This window comes from Petaurus breviceps, unplaced genomic scaffold (assembly GCF_028583685.1).
Source record: "Petaurus breviceps papuanus isolate PSGF00001 unplaced genomic scaffold, PetGlider_PUasm1.0 185, whole genome shotgun sequence".
Lineage (NCBI taxonomy): Eukaryota > Metazoa > Chordata > Mammalia > Diprotodontia > Petauridae > Petaurus > Petaurus breviceps.
This window is the reverse complement of record NW_027185797.1, coordinates 42,398,546-42,416,788: the sequence shown is the minus strand read 5'-3', so window position 1 is coordinate 42,416,788 and position 18,243 is coordinate 42,398,546. Positions and strand designations below refer to the sequence as shown.

At 53.8% G+C, this 18,243-nt stretch overlaps 2 protein-coding genes across 3 annotated transcripts in view; both read left to right on the top strand.

The window, feature by feature from the left end:
• Positions 1 to 704: 704 nt before the first annotated feature.
• On the top strand, positions 705 to 15,522 carry ZNF541 (zinc finger protein 541). Its single transcript, XM_069089130.1, has 15 exons — positions 705 to 1,114; positions 2,484 to 2,727; positions 3,914 to 5,771; positions 6,589 to 6,647; positions 6,981 to 7,140; positions 7,677 to 7,850; positions 8,508 to 8,841; positions 9,260 to 9,323; positions 10,541 to 10,683; positions 11,076 to 11,179; positions 12,666 to 12,741; positions 13,033 to 13,121; positions 14,019 to 14,159; positions 14,412 to 14,593; positions 14,686 to 15,522. The coding sequence occupies exons 1-15, from the start codon at positions 808 to 810 to the stop codon at positions 14,855 to 14,857; spliced, it is 4,107 nt and encodes a 1,368-aa protein (XP_068945231.1). The 5' UTR covers positions 705 to 807; the 3' UTR covers positions 14,858 to 15,522.
• Positions 15,523 to 17,896: 2,374 nt separating this feature from the next.
• NAPA (NSF attachment protein alpha) overlaps positions 17,897 to 18,243 on the top strand; it is a 22,020-nt gene continuing 21,673 nt past the window's right edge. Inside the window, exon 1 of one of the 2 annotated variants that reach the window (XM_069089128.1) lies at positions 17,897 to 18,137. In XM_069089128.1, the coding sequence (XP_068945229.1) occupies positions 18,040 to 18,137 (98 nt within the window). In that variant the 5' untranslated portion in view covers positions 17,897 to 18,039. The remainder of the gene's footprint in view (positions 18,138 to 18,243) is intronic. The other variant, XM_069089129.1, reaches the window with a different exon arrangement.

The window sequence follows — 18,243 nt, the reverse complement described above, 5'->3', positions numbered from 1 at the left end:
AACCTGGTGATTATAGTGTGCCATTAAAATGAAAGAAGAGGTCTTTGTGCCCTGAGCATGGGGAGAGGGTCTCATTTTTCCTTATTTTGGGTAAGCAAGAGAACTGGTTTGATGTCTGTGTGTGACCTTAAACAAGAAGCCTGATCTAATGGAAAGCATGCTAGACCTAGAATCTGGAGGCCTGGATTAAATTCCTGGCCCCATCATGAACTCCCTCTGGGACCTTGGGCATAGACAGAGCTCCTTCTCCACAGAATTAGGGGCACTAGACAATCTATCTCTAAGGCCTCTTCTGCCTCTAATGTTTTGTGAGACTCAGTTGTCTTCTTTTTTTCCCCCCACTTACTAGTATATTAAAGCGAAGGAAAGAAGGGATTTGAGCAGGTGGAGACAGTGGGCATGAGCCAACTTCCTGGAGAAGGAGAGAGGGGCAGGATGGGGCTGGGTGGTTATCGAGTAGTTTAATTTAGCTAGAATGTAAGGTGCATGGGGGGCGTTGCTGAAAACAGGATGGAGATTCAGGAGAGTTTGAAGAGGAAGCAATGATGACATGACTTCCTAATGAATGAGATGTGTGGGATGAGGGAAAGGGAGGAGGCAAGAATGACCCCAAGGTGGATGATGGTGCTGTCAACACAAGCTAGCTGATGCTTTGCAGGCTTTCTTATAGTTTTGTCTGCCCCTCGTTTATCCTTAGGATTTGGATTGGGCCTCAAGGCTATTTTCTGCCCACCTTCAAATCTAGTCTTGGTCGGCTTGTTGGAAATCAGAGAGCAGCTTTCAGCCAAGACGTGGCAGTGGAGCGCCATGGACCAGTATAGCCTTGGGGATGATGGTGCCCTTCAGTCAGAGATGCATCTTCCTGGATTTTCAGAGAGCCAGGGGCTGAATTGCAGTGACACCCTCAATCGGGATCTGTGCCCCAATACAAGAGATCTGCTCTATGCTGGCCTGAGCAGCTTAAACCTGGACCCTGGTCTCCCAACACCAGATATGGCTAGTGAGGGTCTGGAGGACAATCTCGATGCCCTGTCCTTGTATTCGGAGAAGGAGGGAGACTCGGCAAAGTTATTGGAGGAATATGCTGACTCGGATTCTCAGCCTTCCTTACAGGGTGAGCCTGAGGGAGATTGAAGGGGGCCCCTGGTCCTGTGGAAGTGCCATGTCTGGGGTGGGGGCAGGGGCACCCAGTCACTTCTGGGGGGTAAAAAATCTTCCCCATTCCATCAGAGACTGAAAACTCGTTTTTAAGCAGACAGTCTGTTGTTCAGGCCAAAGTCCTTCTCCTTTGCACCAGAGTTGAAAGGGAAGAACTGAGGACATTTTAAAAACATGTATTTTAAATAATCTGGTTCACCTGTCAGCTGCTGCCAAAGAAGAAACCCATCATTTGATTGAAACTACTTAATGATTTCTTTGGAAATTGGATTGAAAATGTGAATGCACGGAGCTTAAAAAATACTTAATCTTTTTCTCAGAAGAGGTTGCTTCTAAATAATCTCAGTTTGAAAAAAAAAATTATCAATGCTAATTGCAATTGGTGTTTCTAGAAAGTTCAGATACCTTGATTGATTGGAGAGTGTTCACAGGACTCATTCATTGCCCACAATGACACCCAGAGGACTCTGCATCTGGAGTTAGGAGGGTCTTTAGAAATCATCAACTAGAATCCATTTGTTTTATACATGAGGAAACTGAGGCCTGTGAGGAGAAGGTGACTGGCCTACTTGTGACTGGCTTACTTGTAATTTCACTGTCTGCAATTAGGCATTTACAAAAAAAGAGAAAAATGTTTTTATCATAGGAAAAAGTTGAAGGAAACTGGGTTCAAAGAGGACCAGACAGTATTTTTTTGGGGGGGTCTATCTGCCTCCATCTCTCTAGCTGGTTTTCCATAGACAGAAAATCTGAAACCCCCTCGAGAAATCTACCTAAGCTGAGCCAATGGACTAGCATGCTCATCACCCCTTCCTTAGGTCCCCACCTGAAGACAGAGTCTTCAACAGAATTGAATCTGGCTGGAGTAGAGGGATGGATGGATGGAGGGAGGGAGAGAGAGAGAGACAGAAGGTACAAGAGTGTAGTGCTTATGGGCACGTCTTTGGGGGAGGGGCATGTCATAAGGCACCCTGGGTGGTTCCATGACTGTGTGGGTGCCCAGAGGCCAAACAGGCAGTAGTGCTGGCCTCATGCAGGTCTGGTCTGGCCAAACCCAGTTCCTTCCTTTGGATTGAAGAATGGGAGAAGCTGTTGAGGATGAGCCTTGGTCAGAGAGAGTCTTTATAAACCATGGTGTTTGAGCCCCTGGCTATGCAGGCAAGGAGACTGAGGTTCACCTGCCTGGGGCTGGTCATGCTTGGGAGTCAGCGGCATAACCAGTGTGGAGCTCTCTCCCCCGGGGTCTCTGCGGCAGAGTTTTGGCCCAGCTTTGGTTCCTCTCCCTTCCTACTGTGTCTGTAACTTGCTCCTCTTCCTCCATTTAGACCTGGGGCTGGGCGTTCTTAAGGCATCTAAAGAGGCGGATGAAGGAGGCAGGGCCAGCTCGGGCAGTGCCAGGAAAGGAAAGCGGCAGCACAGCTCCCCCCAGAACCCGTTCCTGGATTGCAGCCTCTGTGGAAAGGTGTTCAGCAGTGCCAGCTCCCTTAGCAAACACTACCTGACGCACAGCCAGGAGAGGAAACACGTCTGTAAAATCTGCAGCAAGGCGTTTAAGCGCCAGGACCACCTGTATGTGGGAGTCTGGCAAGGCCCAGCACCCTTTGGAGGGAGGGTGGGTGGCAGTGGTGGGGTGTCTTCTTCCAAAGTCTGCCCCTTCTTTCCTCCCCCTCAGGAGCCAGTTTGATGTGTCTTGAGGGCCTCTTGGCCTAGATCACTTGTGCAGCTCAGGTGAGCTCAGGCTTCCCAGCAGGGCCTGGATGATCTGAGGTTAGCATGTGTATTGCCTTTGAACAGAGCCTCTCTCACTTCATATGGCTCCTGAGGCCAAAAGTTCAGTTCAGCAAGCATGTAAGGAATGTCTTCTGATAGTGAGTTCTCTGCTAGGCACTGGGGATACCAAATCAGTTGGTCAGCAAGTGTTTAATAAGCATTTGCTATAGTAATGTAGTCTAGAGTTCCCTGAGGGGAGTACCGGTACACCTATAACCACACCACAGAGAGTAAAATCCAATAAAAAGCAGGTCTAGATAAAATGCCACGAGAAATTTGGTGGGAGGATACCTGGGGTACCAGAAATACCACTTATGTGCGCCCTAAGGGAGACCAGGCCTTACCAGCACCAAGGAAGACCTGAGCCATTCTGAGCCTCCTGGGTTGAACTAAGGAAAAGACTGGCAGGTGCTGGCTGCCCCATCTCCTCATGGAGTCAGAAGGGCTTCTTCCCACTGTGCCGGAATAGTGAGCTTTCCAAAGGCAATCTTTGCCATGAAGCTCGGAAACATCTTTGGCTGGACGTGGTGGTGCCATGCCTCCCCAGCCCACTGAAGAGAAGGAGAGGCCATCTTCTTAAGGGCCTGTGCAGTGTGGGCCAGGGACTGATGATGGCTTCATCCCCAGTCTCTGTTTCATGCCCTTCCTGGGGGCATTTTACTCCTCAGTTACTCCAGTGCCCAGGCCTGCTTCTGCCATGTCTTCACCAGAAGTGCAGGCAGGCTTCTCTTACACACGATGTGTTAGTGAGGAGTTGTGTCTGTGTGGCTCTTTTGGGTCCTCCTGGTGGGATGGTAAAGCATTGCCCCCAGTTCTGTGCTGGAAAATTGAAGTCAGAAAGCTTGCCTACCTGTAGCGGGGCTCAGAAGTGGCTAGGCACAGATTGCTTTGGTAGTGAAGTTTGCTGACTAATTGGGGAAGGCAGACATTTTGGATTGGGAAATCAGCTGTCTCACTGATTCTCCTTTTTGTGTTCTGGCTCCAGGACTGGACACATGCTGACCCATCAGAAAACCAAACCCTTTGTGTGCATTGAACAGGGCTGCAGCAAGAGCTACTGTGATTATCGTTCCCTGCGCCGGCACTATGAGGTGCAGCATGGCCTATGTATTTTGAAGGAGGCCCCTCCAGAAGAGGAAGCCTGTGGGGACTCCCCCCATGCTCATGAGGCAGCCAGTCAGGCCGGGCCCAGCAGCCTCCGAACCCTGGTGCCCTCTGAGACCCAATCCCCCAACTCCCTCCTGCCCAACCGAGACCTCCTTCGGTGTATTGTGAGCAGCATTGTCCACCAGAAGCTCCCCTCACCCGGACCAGCCACTGCAGGGGCACCAGATGTTGATGGCAGGGGCTCACTGTGCCCCTGTCCACCCAGTGCAGGCTCTGTCTCCTGTACTCCAGCCAATGTCATGGCACCTACTGGGACCTTGGGCATTGAGCCTCCTGAGGAACCTCGACCCCCAAGAAAGGATCCGGTCCCCTCTGACATGTTCACAGTTATCCATTCAGGGAATCTGGCAGCCATGGCCCCAGGGGGAGAGAACGGAGCCTCTGACCCAGCTGATTCAGAACTGCCTTTTCTCCCACTCCCATCTGCTGGGCTGGAAAGTTGGTCTGATGGGGGGACCTTGCCTTGCTTGCCTCTCTTCCGAGGTCAGACAGTCTCTGCAGGCTCCCAGTCATCGAGTCACAACTTCCAGTGGGTCAGGAACCTACCCGGCTGTCCCAAGAGCAAAGGGAACAGTGTCTATGTTGTCCACAAGCCAGCTCTGGTCCCTGCCCGGGAGGGCTCCGAGCCTGGGCCTGTGTCCCCTCTGGTGGACCCACTAGCTGCTCCAGCAGGCACTGGTCCAGAGGACATGCTCTCTTTCCCTCCCAAGCTTCTAAAGGCACCGCGGGACACCCTGAACGATGCCAGGTTCGCTAGTGGGGAGGACAGTTCCTGGCCTGCCCAGGGAAGCAAGTGTGACTGTGAGCCCTTTCCTTGGCAGAACCCTGGGGAGCTGGGCCTCCAGGATGTGCAGAAGCCAAGTGGGCTCCCCCCTGAGAGCAACCCACTCTTCAGGCAGCTCTTTCTCAAGTCCCAGGAGTCCCTGGTGAGCCACGAGCAGATGCAGGTGTTTCAAATGATCACCAAATCCCAGCGGTATTTCTCCCACACCCAGGTAGCAGCAGCTCCCTCTCAGCTCCCACTCTCAGAGACCAAGCAGGCTTTGCTGAAACCACTGCAGGGAGTGTGGCAGCAGCCTCTGGCCCCAGGGGCTGAATCATTCCATGCTCTCCCTGGAAACCCTGAGCAGGAGGGGTCGCCGGCCCGCAGGAGAAAGACCCAGGCCCCGTTTCCAAGAGAGTCGTCACCTGGAAGTGCAAGGCGGGACCCTAAGGGAGGGCCCAAAGTGGCCCCTGTTTTGCCTTCACTTGGATCATCCCTGGACCCTTGTGGGAATCCAGATGCTTCTGGGACCAAGCAGTTGCGGTCGGCAAAAGGGAGTGTAGGTCTGGGGGATGTTTTTTCCCCAGCGCATCCTCGACCATCTCCATCAGGGGTGGAAGAGTCAGCTGGAGGCCAGTTCCACTCCAAGCTTTCTCAGACAGAGAATGGCACCCCCTCAAACACCAAAGGTGACAAGAGTCAGGCCTGTGCCAGAGAGATGGGCTATCGCCTCTTCTCTGGCAGCACCAGAGCCCAGCGATTCTCTGGTTTCCGCAAGGACAAAGCGAAGATGGACATATGGGGCTCGGCATCTCCAAGTCAGGTGGCCATGGCTTCCTTCTCCTCGGCCGGAGCCTTGGCAGAGTCCTCGAGGGACATGAAGACCAAGCTGACTTTCTTCAACAAGATCCAAGTACTAGCTTCCTTCTCTCCTGCCTCCTTGTGTGTGTGGGGTTGGGGGTGCACTTTTCTTCTGGAGACTTTTTGAACCATAATGGAGAAAGAAGGCCCTGGGATCTCCCTGCCCTTCCGCCCTCCTGTTTCTTTTGGGCTTTTCCTGCAGTGTAATCCCCACTTGTGTAGTGCTTGAGGGCTTACTGAGCCCTGGGAGCTTTGGAGTACTTGTATTATCCTCCTTTTACAGAAAAGGAAACTGAGGCTCAGTAAACATCTGTTAAGGGTCTCCCATGTGCCCACACTGTGCTAAGTGGGTGGGTGACAGAGCTTACCATCTCCTGGGGGAGGGACCACATACAAACCCTTAGGGACAAAGCAAGCTGTATATGGGATCAGTAGGAAATAATTAACAGAGGGAAGGCCCTGGAATTAAAAGCAGTTGGGGAAGACTTCCTGTAAAAGGTGGAATTTAAAGGAAGCCTGCCCAGGTTTACGGCCGTAGGCTCCTGATTTCACTCTGCTTCCCCTACGTCATAATGCCTTTAAAAAACCCAATCCAAGGTAGGAAAAATGTAGGCCCTTTCTTCTTCTTCCAACTCTCAGATTGTTCTATTTCTGAGCCACAGTTTTTCAATCAGGCACACGACATTGTTGAGGAAAATGCTTTGGTTCAAACTATAAACCATTCTTGAAATGGGTGTTGTGTTATCCAGTAATGATTAAACTTCCCACTCATCCTCCATGTCTCCTCTTGAATGGCCACGTGCTTTCTGGTTGTGAGTCTTACCCTCTGTTTCTGACGTATTCATTGAGATGCCTTCTCTGATTTGCAGGGCGGGAATATCTACAGGCTGTCCAACCCAGGGAGAGAAGAGAGCCTGGTGACTGGCTGGTAAGCCTGAAGCTCAGGAGGTGGCTCCCGGGAAGAAGCACCTTCAGCAGGGCCTTGTGTGGTAGGAGTGTCAGGGTGGGGGCGGACCTGGTGAGCCAAGAACTGGACCAGCAGACGTTTGTGAAGCAAGCCCTCAGGGAGCATCCATCCTACTGGAGGGACACAGTGGTTCTAAGTAAATTCGCTGTGTCCATGAAATTGTGCAGAGAGAGGGAGAGAGAGCTAACAAAGAAAGGGGCACGTGGGGCTTTGGGCCCTTCCCAAAGCTTGCTACCTGAGCAGACTTTGAAAAGCCTTGGCTGCTCGTGACTCCTGGGTGATTTCTGCCCTTAGTAACCAGCTCAATGGTGTCTCTCCTGACTGGACGGAACCCAGGAGCACTTACGTCTGCAAAAACTGCAGCCAGATGTTTTATACCGAGAAGGGACTGAGCAGCCACATGTGTTTTCACAGTGACCAGTGGCCGTCACCAAGAGGGAGACAGGAGCAGCAGGTGAGAGGGAAGTGAGGCTTCTTACCAGTCATGGGAGTGGCCCCAGACTCTTTGGGCTTAAGAAGGATCCTGGGGGGCGGCCAGGTAGCACAGCAAGTAAGAGCACCGGCTCCAGTGTTGAGAAGACCTGGAGATCGAATCCTGGGCTCAGACACTCAGCACCACACCCAGAAATAACTGGCCGTGTAACCTTGAGCAAGTTGCTTAACCCCGATTGCTTAAAAAAAAAAAAAAAAGATCCTGGACAGAGGGGTGTAATTTACCTCAGAGCATCTGAAATTTTAGGCAGATGATGCAGTTTGAGTAGGGGGCAGGGGTGTGTGGAGGCTCCTAGAACTAGAGTTTGGGGGTTTTTTGGTCCCAACTTTATAACATGAACCCTCTCCCTTGTCTTGAGCCTATATGCTCCCTTAGAAAACAGAAGTCATCCCTTCGTGGCTTGTGAAGCATTGAACAGAGGAGAAAGAACTTTTGTATATTCCTTCTTTTCTTGCTATGCCTGCTATATAAAGAGGAGTCTTATTTCTTGTGTTCAGTTGTATAGTGCAGAGTATTGCAAACCCCAGAGATTGGTCCTAAGGCCAGAGGGGGATGGACAAAGCCCCCCAGGAGCCAAAAGGCCTTTGAAAGACCTCACTGCGGCGCCTTTGGTGACTCCTGTGTCTGTCCCTGTGCCAGCTGGGAGCCGACCTCCAGGGAGCCTGACTGAGGTGGGTCCACCCTTGTCAGACATTCCTGATGTGCCGCTGTCTGCTGAGTATCAGCATCTTCTGGAGGGTGGGCTTACCATGTCTTCACCACTCCCCACAGGAATGTCCCAGGATTGAGGGCCTTGGCATTCTCCTTCATCAGAGGGGAAAGGCAAACAGTCAGATTGGCACACTCACTTGTCACTCATGTGACACTGGGCACAGAATGCTTTCCTTGCCACCACAGGCAGTCCTGGGAGGGGAGGAAGCAGGTCCTGAGCAGCCAGTAACTGTCAATACCCTAATTGGAGCCAGGTTTCTGTTCCCTGAGTGTAGCCCTCAGGTGAGGAATGACATTGTCTAGGGCCCCCTCCCTCCCCAGGGCCGCTCTCTGCAGCCTGGCTCACACCAAGGAATCAGTCATTACTTCTGGGGGTTCCACCTTGCCTTTGGTAGTGTAGTAATCCAGGGACAGATTGGACTAGCTGAGAGATCAGAGATTTGTGACCCCAGCTCTGACACTGACAGGCTCTGTGACCTGGGGCACTGTGTTCATCCCTCTGAAACCTCAGTTTTCTCATCTGCAGAATGAATATTTTGACCTCACATGTGGTAGAAATAGGAGTTGCTGTTAACTGCAGGTGATTAGTTGAGGTTCACAGTATTTTCATTCTCTAGGGACATGAGAGGGCTGGCCGAGAAGAGAGAGACACTAAGGAAACCAGCCAGCACAGAAAAAGGAAAAAACGCCCTCAGCCAAAGGCCTTATTTATCCCTCCTCCACCTTTTGTTTTTGGAGAGATCCAGCCAGGCCCTGGAGGCTGCTATCAGAGCTGTCTTCGTTCCCCAGTGTTCCTGGTTGATCATCTCCTGAAGGGTTTATTCCAGTGTTCTCCATATACACCACCTCCAATGCTCAGCCCCATCCGGGAAGGGTCAGGCTTATATTTCAACACTCTTTTCTCCACATCTGCTCCTTCTGGTCCCAGTAGCCTCTATGGGGCTGTGCTGGGTGAGTGCGAAGGACCTCCTGAGGGTCATGATTAATGGGCAGGTTTAGGCATCCCCAGCCCTCCCTTGGCATATGTGGCCCCTAGTCTGGGATCACTAAATCAGTAGGTGGGAGCCAGCAAGGCAGAGAGGTTCCGTCCCCTCATGGTCCATCTCACTTGTAGAGCTCAAGCCTAACAAAGCTGCAGGTGGCCTTGGAATATAGAATGTTTGCGTCAGAAGAGACCTGAGGGCCTAGAACATCAGTGCAGTAGAACTTGTAATGTTAGAGCTGGGAAAAGGGGCCTTGAAGCTGATGTGGCCAATCTCTCTTATATAAAAGACGAGGTGAAGTTTTACCCCTGAGTTTAGACAGGGAAAAAGGACCACTGGGATCCCTTGGCTTCCCTGCATAACGTCTTTGGTCCTGTGTTTTCTAGACCAAGTGGATGGCTCTTTTGGAATCGCTGTGGTCAAAGATGACACCAAGATCAGCATTGAGCCGTGAGTGAGAATGAAAGACATAGGAGACTCATGCTTAAGAAAGACCAAGGGTAGAGAGCCTTCTCCCCATTCTGGGCTATGTCTTCCAAGAGGGATTCTGGGAGAAGGCCTGAGCCCAGGGGGTTGGGGGGTGACAGTTCCCAGGCCATCGCCCCTCATCAGGGAGAGTGTCCAATCATCAGTGATTGGACTGGTGACCTCTGGCTGGCTGAGGTGAAGCAGGGGCGCTGTCCACTGGCTCAGTCAGTCGGTCACAAGTGTTTATAGCCTTTGTCTCAGGCGTCAGGTACTTTGTTGGGTGCTGCTGGAGATGTAGACAATGGGGAGGTACAAAATAAGTAAATGTGGACTAGTGAAAAGAAAGTCCTTTGGGAGAGGTACACCCATAGTTGGGAAGTCTGTATGTAGAGCTGCTGCTCAAAGAAAGAGGGGAGGCGATGGAGGAAGGACTACACTCTAGGCCTCAGGGACAGGCAGGCCAGGTGTGAGGAATAGGGTGAGGCCAGCTGGCAGGATCACAGAGGGCACACGGGGAGCAGGGAGGCCGGTGTCCCAGAGCAGTTGGGACTGGAATGAACAGGAGGGGAGTGGCACAGGCAGCTCTTAGGGGGCATGCCAGTCCCCGTCCCCTTCTCCCCCTCCAGTCAAGGTGAGGGTCAGGTCTGCCACTGCAGCACATGCTGAGAACAGCTTACAGTCACAGACCATAAGCAGGGTGTAAACAACACAGGCAGAATGTGATAAGTGCCGTTAAAGAGGTACCGCTCAAGAACGATGGGGTGCAGGGGAAGGGTTTTAGTGGAGAGCTGAGAGATGAGGGGACAGGAGAGTGGGGCATATTGAGGAAACCTTGGGGTGTTTCCATCTGGCCAGTGTGTAAGGGGCTACATACAGTGAAACGGGGGGATTTCGGCAGTGATGTCAGCTGGAGTCAGATAATGGAGGGCATGAGCTGTGGGCTGGGTAGTGCAGACGTGACTGGCAGGGAGTGTGGAGGCAGACGCACAAGCGTAGGAACTGTGTGTCGGTACCTTACCTGCCATCGACATCCAGAGGGTCTGGGAGTGGGCAGTGGCGGGGGATCCTCACTGTAGATACGGTCAGATACGGTCACTGTCAGCAGTGATGGGTCAGTGGCCTGAGAGCTCCCACGCTACACTTTCACTGGCTACTCTGTATCTGTCAGTTATACCTTGGTTATTATGTTTCCTTCTCAGACACATCAATATAGGGAGCCGGTTTCAGGCAGAGATCCCAAAGCCCAGAGAGAGTTCTCTGGCAGAAGGTGACCAGCATGGCGCTTCACTGGTGTGGAAACCATGGGGAGACGTCATGACCAACCCGGATATGCAAGACAGAGGTGGCCGACTTTGGGGTCTCCCCATTTCCCTCCATACCCCCAAGACCAAGGCCATGCCACGCTTTTCCCCTTGGCCAAAGAGCAGGGCCCAATAACCATTCAAATGTTTAGTTGACTGGGAGCCCACTCTGGAATGAGTGTGACTACCTTGCCCACCTCTACATGGGCATGGTACTGAGAGGAGGCTTTGGCCAAGTTCAGGGAGCAGGGATTCTCTCATCTCTGTCTTGTTGTCTTCCTATTCCTTAATCAGGCTCCCCAGAGTTGGCCAAGGGAGGTGACCAGGGACCTGCCTGGGGCACCAGTTTTCTTTGGTTCTGTTATAGTGATCTTTGGTTTTCTTGAATCTTCCTCCTGCTGTCCCTGTGTCTTGTTCCCCATTGTGACCACAGTGACTGAACTATGTAATGTGGCCTGCTCCAGTGTGATGCCAGGAGGGGGAACCAATCTGGAACTTGCTCTACACTGCTTGCATGAAGCCCAGGGTGATATCCGGGTAAGGGGCTGACCAATGTGGGAGCAAGCAAACCCTGGGAAAGGCGGGAGGGGGGGGCCCTTCCTACATCTTCTTCCCACAACCCGCCCCCCCCCCCACCTCCAGCTTTGAGAAATTCATATAAGTGATACTTATTAGCCTCTGCCTTTTGTCCCTGACTTCAGGGACCAGCCCCAAAGCACCCAAATGGAGGCTCATCTGGGCTTGGATTTGGCCTAATTCTATGTGTCTCATGACATTGATAGAAAATAAACCGTGGCCTGAGGAATCCCCAGGCTCAGGGGAGTGCTCCTGTCTCCTGAGCTCACCTCCATTTACCAGCTGCTTGTTGAACATCTTCACTTGGATGTCCGGGGGCAGATCTCAAGTCCACTGTGTCCAAAGTAGAACGTATTACCCTCCCCCTGCCCTCTTCTTCATGCTGAGGGCCCCTCAGTCCACCCAGTCATCCAGGGCTTCCATCTCCCCTCTCTGTCGCCCCACAGCCATTCTGTTGACAAGTCCTGTTGTTTTTTACCTTCACCGTGTAGCTCACATCCGTTCCCTTCTCCTCATTTCTGTGGCTAGTCCACTAGTCCAGGCTCCTCCCTGCCATCCCCTGGACAGCTCCAGAAGCCTCCTCTCTGACTGTTACTCTGTCTACATCCTCTCTCCTTTCCAACCCACCTTCACACACCTGTGTGGGTGTGACCGTACCATCCCCTTGTTCCTTGAGGAGGTGGGATGCTGGTGCCAGGCTCTGCTTCTAGCTCTTCTTCCTGTTCACTCACAGTGGCCTCTGCAGGAGGCTCAGCTCACACCCTGCTCCCTGAGCTGTGCACTTTCCAGGCTCTGCAGTGTAGGGCTCCTCTGAAAACGACTTTGTGTTTGTGTTTATAGTGAAAATACATGATTGGGGCAGCTAGGTGGCACAGTGAATAGAGCACTGGCCCTAGAGTCAGGAGGACCTGAGTTCAGATTTGGTCTCAGACACTTAATACATACTAGCCATGTGACCTTGCGCAAGTCACTTAACCCCAATTGCCCTACTCTCCCCCCTCCAAAAAAGCAAAAAAAAAAAACCAAACCACCATGATTTCCCTCCCAGTACAGTATAAAACTCCTTGAGGGCAGAGCTTGTTTCCCCTTTCCTATGTGTCCCTAGCATGATGCCTTGCTTTGGAAAGCACACCGGAGGTGCTTAGGAAATCCATGTCAAATTGAATTAAAGAGATGTGTCCTTGTAGGCTAACAGGCTGGAAGCACTGCCGAGTGCCAGGGCGGGGGATGCGGGGGATGACGGCTGAACTCAGTGGAGGTGTGCTTTCCACCCTCAGGGACCTTGGGAGGTGAGAGGGGGTTAGGGTATGAGTTTTAGGGTATAAGTACAGGAGCCAGAATGCCCAAAGTCCAATGTCACGTGTTTAGAGGTGCATAAAGTGAGGGCCAAAAGGGAAACTTGTCACCTCTGGGGGGATCCTCATCAGGTGACCTGCCTTGGTTCTAGGATGCTCTGGAGACCCTGCTACTCAGAGGACCCCAGAAGGCTTCATCCCATCCTCTTGCTGATTATCGTTACACAGGCAGGTGGAGAAGTGCTAGTGGGCTTGGGGCCCTAAGGGAGGGGAGGCGGCTCTGCCAGAGCTCTGCGTGTCCTCTTCAGTCGTGGCCATCTCTGCCACGTTCCAAGGAGCTCCCTGTGGTGCCCGTGCCCTGCCCACCCTTGTGCGATCCTGAGCATGGGGTCTCCTGGGAGCTCAGTGCAGAGGGCAGGAGGGGAGAGGCAGCTTAGAACTCGGCTCCCTTGGGGCTTCTCAGGGATGGGCCTCTCCTTCTTGGTTAGTATAACAGGGCTTGGTGGCTGTGTTTGGCAGGTTCAGACATCTGGACTCCCGTGGAGAAGAGGCTGTTTAAGAAGGCTTTCTGTACCCATAAGAAGGACTTTTATCTGATACACAAGATGGTAAGGGTCCTTCTCACACAGGCCTCAGCTTGTGATGTCCTTATTTGATGGGAAGCTCAGTCAGTGAAAGGACCTTTGGATGGTGGGACAGGCAGCAGGGAACGGCCCTTTGGTCAGTGCCCAGTGATAACAACCGCGATTTCTGTAGAACCCACAAACATCTCATTTCATCTTCCCAGTAACCCTGCCAGGTAGGGCCATTATTATCCACATTTTGTAGAAAAGGAAAGTGACTTGGCCAGGGTCACAGAGCTCATGCATGGCTGAGGCCAGGCCTAGCGCTCTGTTCCCTGCACTGCCCACAGCCAGTCTTTCCCATCCTCTTCATTCAGCTCTGGGTATTCCCTAATGAAATGTCACAGACTGTAAGTGTCTTCTGTGTGCCTGCCAGGCGTGGAGCACTGGCCGCCTACAGAGGGGCAGAGAAGCACCACACCCCAGATGGGGCCTCAGCAGCCAGTGAGGCACCCCCCTTCCCTGGCATTGGAAGCCCAGCCTGGGCTGCAGGGCTGCCGGGGGCGCCGTTGTGCAGAGAGCTGGGCCTGGAGTTCAGATCCAGTCTCAGACACTTCCTTGCCTGTCACCCTCTTTGCCTCAGTTTCTTCATCTGTAAAATGAGCTGGAGAAAAACCTGGCAAAACCACTCTGGTGTCCGTGCCAAGAATGAGGTCACAGAGTCAGACGTGGCTCGACAGTAGGACTTGTGGCTACAAATGCAGTGTTCTTTTCCCATACCGCCAGAAAGCAGGTGGCTTTGCAGCTTTTAGGAAGACTGAAAAGACTCACAGGCTTGGCAGGTCCTAGTGGTGCAGGGGCCTAGAGTTTGGTTGGCCAAGCTTGGCTGCTGTGAGGCCACTTGTGCGTGTTCTGTGACCTGCTTCCATTTTCTTTTACTAGATTCAGACAAAGAATGTGGCCCAGTGTGTTGAGTATTATTATATCTGGAAAAAAATGATCAAGTTTGACTGCGGCCGAGCCCCAGGGCTAGAAAAGAGGGTCAAGAGAGAGCAGGATGAGGTAGAAAGGACAGAGGAAAAGGTAGAAGGACACTCTGGGAAACCTGAGGGGTTGGGGCTCTGAGGCTCCCTGCTGTCCCTGGGTGGGGTCCTGAAGGGAAGGGATTTCCATGTAGGAAACTGCTTCCTGACTTTTCAGCCCCTCCCCTTTCATCACTCTTGCCACCCTCTGGTCAGTTACCTCCATCATTAGGGTTTCCTCTGATAGGGGTCTTGTGTCTCTGGAGTCTGAGCTCCCCAGAGTGGCTGAGTCCTAAGCATCTCCTGTCCTCAGGTGACCTGCAGCCCTCGAGACCGGCTCAGTCACCGGCCAACCCCAGAGCTGAAGATCAAAACGAAGAGTTACAAGAGAGAGGCCAGTGTCACCTCTAGCCCAACCATGGGCCCCAAGAGGACACCTGAGCCCCCTGGGAGTGCCGAAAGCCAGGGTGTGTTTCCGTGCCGAGAGTGTGAGAGGTATTTATCCCCTTCCCCCCCAGAGGCATCGGAGCCCTCCTCACTCTGTCCTCTGAGGCACTCAGGCATGCGGTTCTTCCTGCTCTCTTCAGGGTGTTTGATAAGATTAAGAGTCGAAATGCCCACATGAAGCGCCATCGCCTGCAGGAGCATGTGGAGCCTCTGGTCAGAATGAAGTGGCCGGTGAAGCCCTTTCGGAGTGAGCCTCGAGATGAGGAAGATGAGGAGGAAGCTGGGGCGGAGGGGGGCCCCCTCCGGTGGTGATGGGAAGGCCACGATCCTGGGGGGCCTGCCTGGCCAGGGCCAGTGAGACTGTGGGGGCACTGGCATCTCTCCTGGGCTTGGTCTAGGGGGGAGTGTGCCCTCGACATGGCATGATGCTCAGGTGTCTGGTGGGGCAGCCATGGCCTGTGTTGGGTCCTAATTAGGAATGGGGCAGGGAAAGCAGAGTCATCATATGATTGCTGAGGCTGTGGTGTGGGTGTCCAGGGCTCTACCATTCAGCTGGGTGACCTCTCCCCTTTTTCCAATCATATCTCTTTGGAACGGGGGAGAAAAAAAGACCAAGAAGTTGGATCTGAGTAGCTCTTAAATCTTTGCCTAAGTTTTGGGGTTTGTTATTTTTGTTGGAAAAGGCCAAGATTTCAGAGAATCAATGGGAAGATATCTTTATATCGATGACATGTCAGGGCCTCCGCCCCCAGGGAGGAGCCCTCTGCATTGAGTCCAAGGTCCTGTGGTGACTTGTACAGTGTTTGGTTTTTTGTACGTGCCTACTGTATAGCTTATTAAATTGTGTTTGTGAATGGCTCTTGTCGTGCTGCTGGGACTTCTTAAAGTGACACAGGCCTCTCACCTAGTGGAACAGTTAGGAAGCATCCACTGTGTGCCAGGCACTGGGCAGGACCTTGGGGATGGAAGACAGAACTAAGTACAGCCCCAGCTCTTAAGAAGCTTCAGTTCTATGGGGAGGACCATTATTAAGACATTTGCCCCATGAATAAAGGAGAGGGGGAGATATCAGTTGGGTAATCGGGAAAGGCTTCCCTCAGCAAGCCACAGGAGGGGAGGGGAGGAAGAACAGGTACCAGGTGTAGGTCAATCAGTGAACATTTATTAAGTGCCTGCTGTGTGTCTGGTACTGTGTGCCAAGCACTGGGCACACAAAAAGAGGCCAGAGACAGTCCCTCAGGCCTTTTGAGAAGCTCAGTCTGATGGGGGAGACAACAAGCAAACAGATATATACAAAGAGAGCTATTTACAGGAATGTTTCCTGCAGAATAGAAAACAATTAACGGAAGGCACTGGAATGAAGAGGGGTTGGCAAAGCTTCCTGTGAAGGTGGGATTTTAGTTTAAAGGAAGCTGGGGGGGGGTGTCCATGCTCGGGGCCAGGGATGGTGGGGCTTGGCGGAGCAGCCAGGAGGCCAGGGTCACAGGAGTTAGTCATGGGAAGGTAGGAGGGAGCCAGGCAGCATTTTGTATTTGCACTGGAGTTTATTGTGGGGCGGGGAGGCCATGATTGGGCCTGCACATTTAGCAGAATGGAGGGTGGCCCCCCAACCCAGGAGCTGTGGCAGTACAGGTGTGAGGTGACCAGGGCCTGCACCAGAGGAGAAAAGGGGGACATGAGGGCAATGCACAACTCGGATATAGGGGGGCTAGCTCCTGAGAGCCTGGGAGGAGGGGGTGCCTTTGACGACACTAAGGGAGAGGGAAGATCGTGAATTCACTGCGGGTCCCTGGAGATGTGAGGCTGGAGGTCAGCAACTTGAGTCACCAGCATTGCTGTTCAGTGTCCAGCGCTGCCTGGAAGCCTTGGTAGAGGTACCAGAGGGGTTTGCCATTTCCTTCTTCACCTTACTTTAGAGAGGAGGAAACTGAGGCAAACGGGGTCAGGTCATTGCCCAGGGTCACACTGCTAGAAAGTGCCTGGCTCCAGGCCCAGGGCTCTCGGCCCGCTCATCAGCAGAGATGGTCATTAAACCATGCAGTGGATGTGGTCACTCAGCCAAGAACAAAGGGCGAAGAGGGCCAGGACGGAGCGCTGGGGGCCACGGGTCGCGTGTCCCGAGAATCCGGAGGAGAGCGGCGCCACAGGGGAGGGGGCTGCGCGAAGGTCTGGTGGCCAGGACATCCTCTGTGATGAGGCCTCGGGCCGCAAAGGGCCGGGGAGGGAAGGGTGCAGTGGGGCATGCTCGTGGGTGACACGGACGGCCCACAGCTGGAGGAGGGGGTGCCGTGGGGTCACTGGGCAGCCTCATGAGAGCAGCGTTGGGGGGCAGGTGAGAGGGCCGCAGCCTTCTCCCTAAGGCAGGAGGCCGGGCTCAGAAGAGCGGGGAAGCGCCGGGGCATTCCCCGGGAAGGTGGGAGCTGGTGCACGGAGGCGCTCTGCAGGGGGTCGGCTCGCAGGGGCCGACGGAGGGAGAGGAGGGGTCTCCCGATCCGTCACGTGAGGAAGCGACCCCTCGGTCTGTCTCAGGAGCCCCCTCCCACCGCCGCCAAACCCACTGGGAGAGAATCTGGAGAGGGGCCGGCGGCGTTCTGGCCGGGCTCCCCTTCTTCCGATGACGCCGGACCGGAGGCGAGGAGCACGGCCAGGCGCGGACCCCCGCACCTTCTCGTGAGCGGCCGGAGAATCCCGCGTTCGTGCCCCGGAACGCTCTCGCCGGCCCAACGAGGAACTGGGCAGAGCCGGCCTGTGCTTAGCAGCCACTCTCTCCTTTCTGCGACTGCGCACCCCCCCCCCCCAAAAAAAAGCAGCTGCTTGGCTCTCCGCATGCGCCCTGCCGCCCGCCCGGACCTAGGCCTTCACCTTTATTTCTCAGTTTGGTCAACAGGGGGCGAAGACTTCAATAAACAGGCCTAACAGCCTGAGCATGCGCTTTTGCTTGGCGTTCCAGCGGCCGCGCACGCGCGTTCCATTGTTTTCGCCACCCACCTAGACGTGCCATGACAGCACCTATCAAAGGCCAGTCCATTCCGCTCACGCTTACCTTCCTCTAGCGCACGCGCAATGAGTGGAAGGTCCTTCCCCTTTTCCTCTGGTAACCACAACATCCGGGGCAAGGGGGCGGGCGGGAGGCGGGGTATCGTGATGAGGAGGGGTAAAATTTAGAAAGATGTCACCTGATGCTATGTGTCTTGAGTCACGTGCTGCAGGACTGGCAGGAGGCAGATCCAGAGAGATGATGACGGACAGCGATTGGTGGATACGGGTCACGCGGCGATGAGAGGCCGGAGGTGAGGAAGGGGGTGTGTGTTGGGGGAGGGGCCCAAGGTCCCGGGGGGGGTCAGTGATTGGTCGATGCGGATCACGTGCCCTCGTTTCTCTGCCGTCCTCCGTCGTCTGTCGTTCTAGTCCTCCTCTGTTGTGGCTTCCCGGCTCTGCCCTGCCCTGTCCCGCCGAGGCCGCGCTGCCCCAGAGACCTGAGCCGCTTCCCCACCATGGACAACTCTGGCAAGGAGGCAGAGGCTCTGGCGCTGCTGGCCGAGGCAGAGCGCAAGGTCAAGAACTCGCAGTCTTTCTTCTCCGGCCTCTTCGGGTGAGGGCGGCCGGCCTGGACTCCTGGAGGAGGCCGGGGGAGGGGGGGGGACTAAAGAGGAGGGGACCCGGCTGGGAAGGGGTGAGGAAGAGGGGACCCGGCGGGG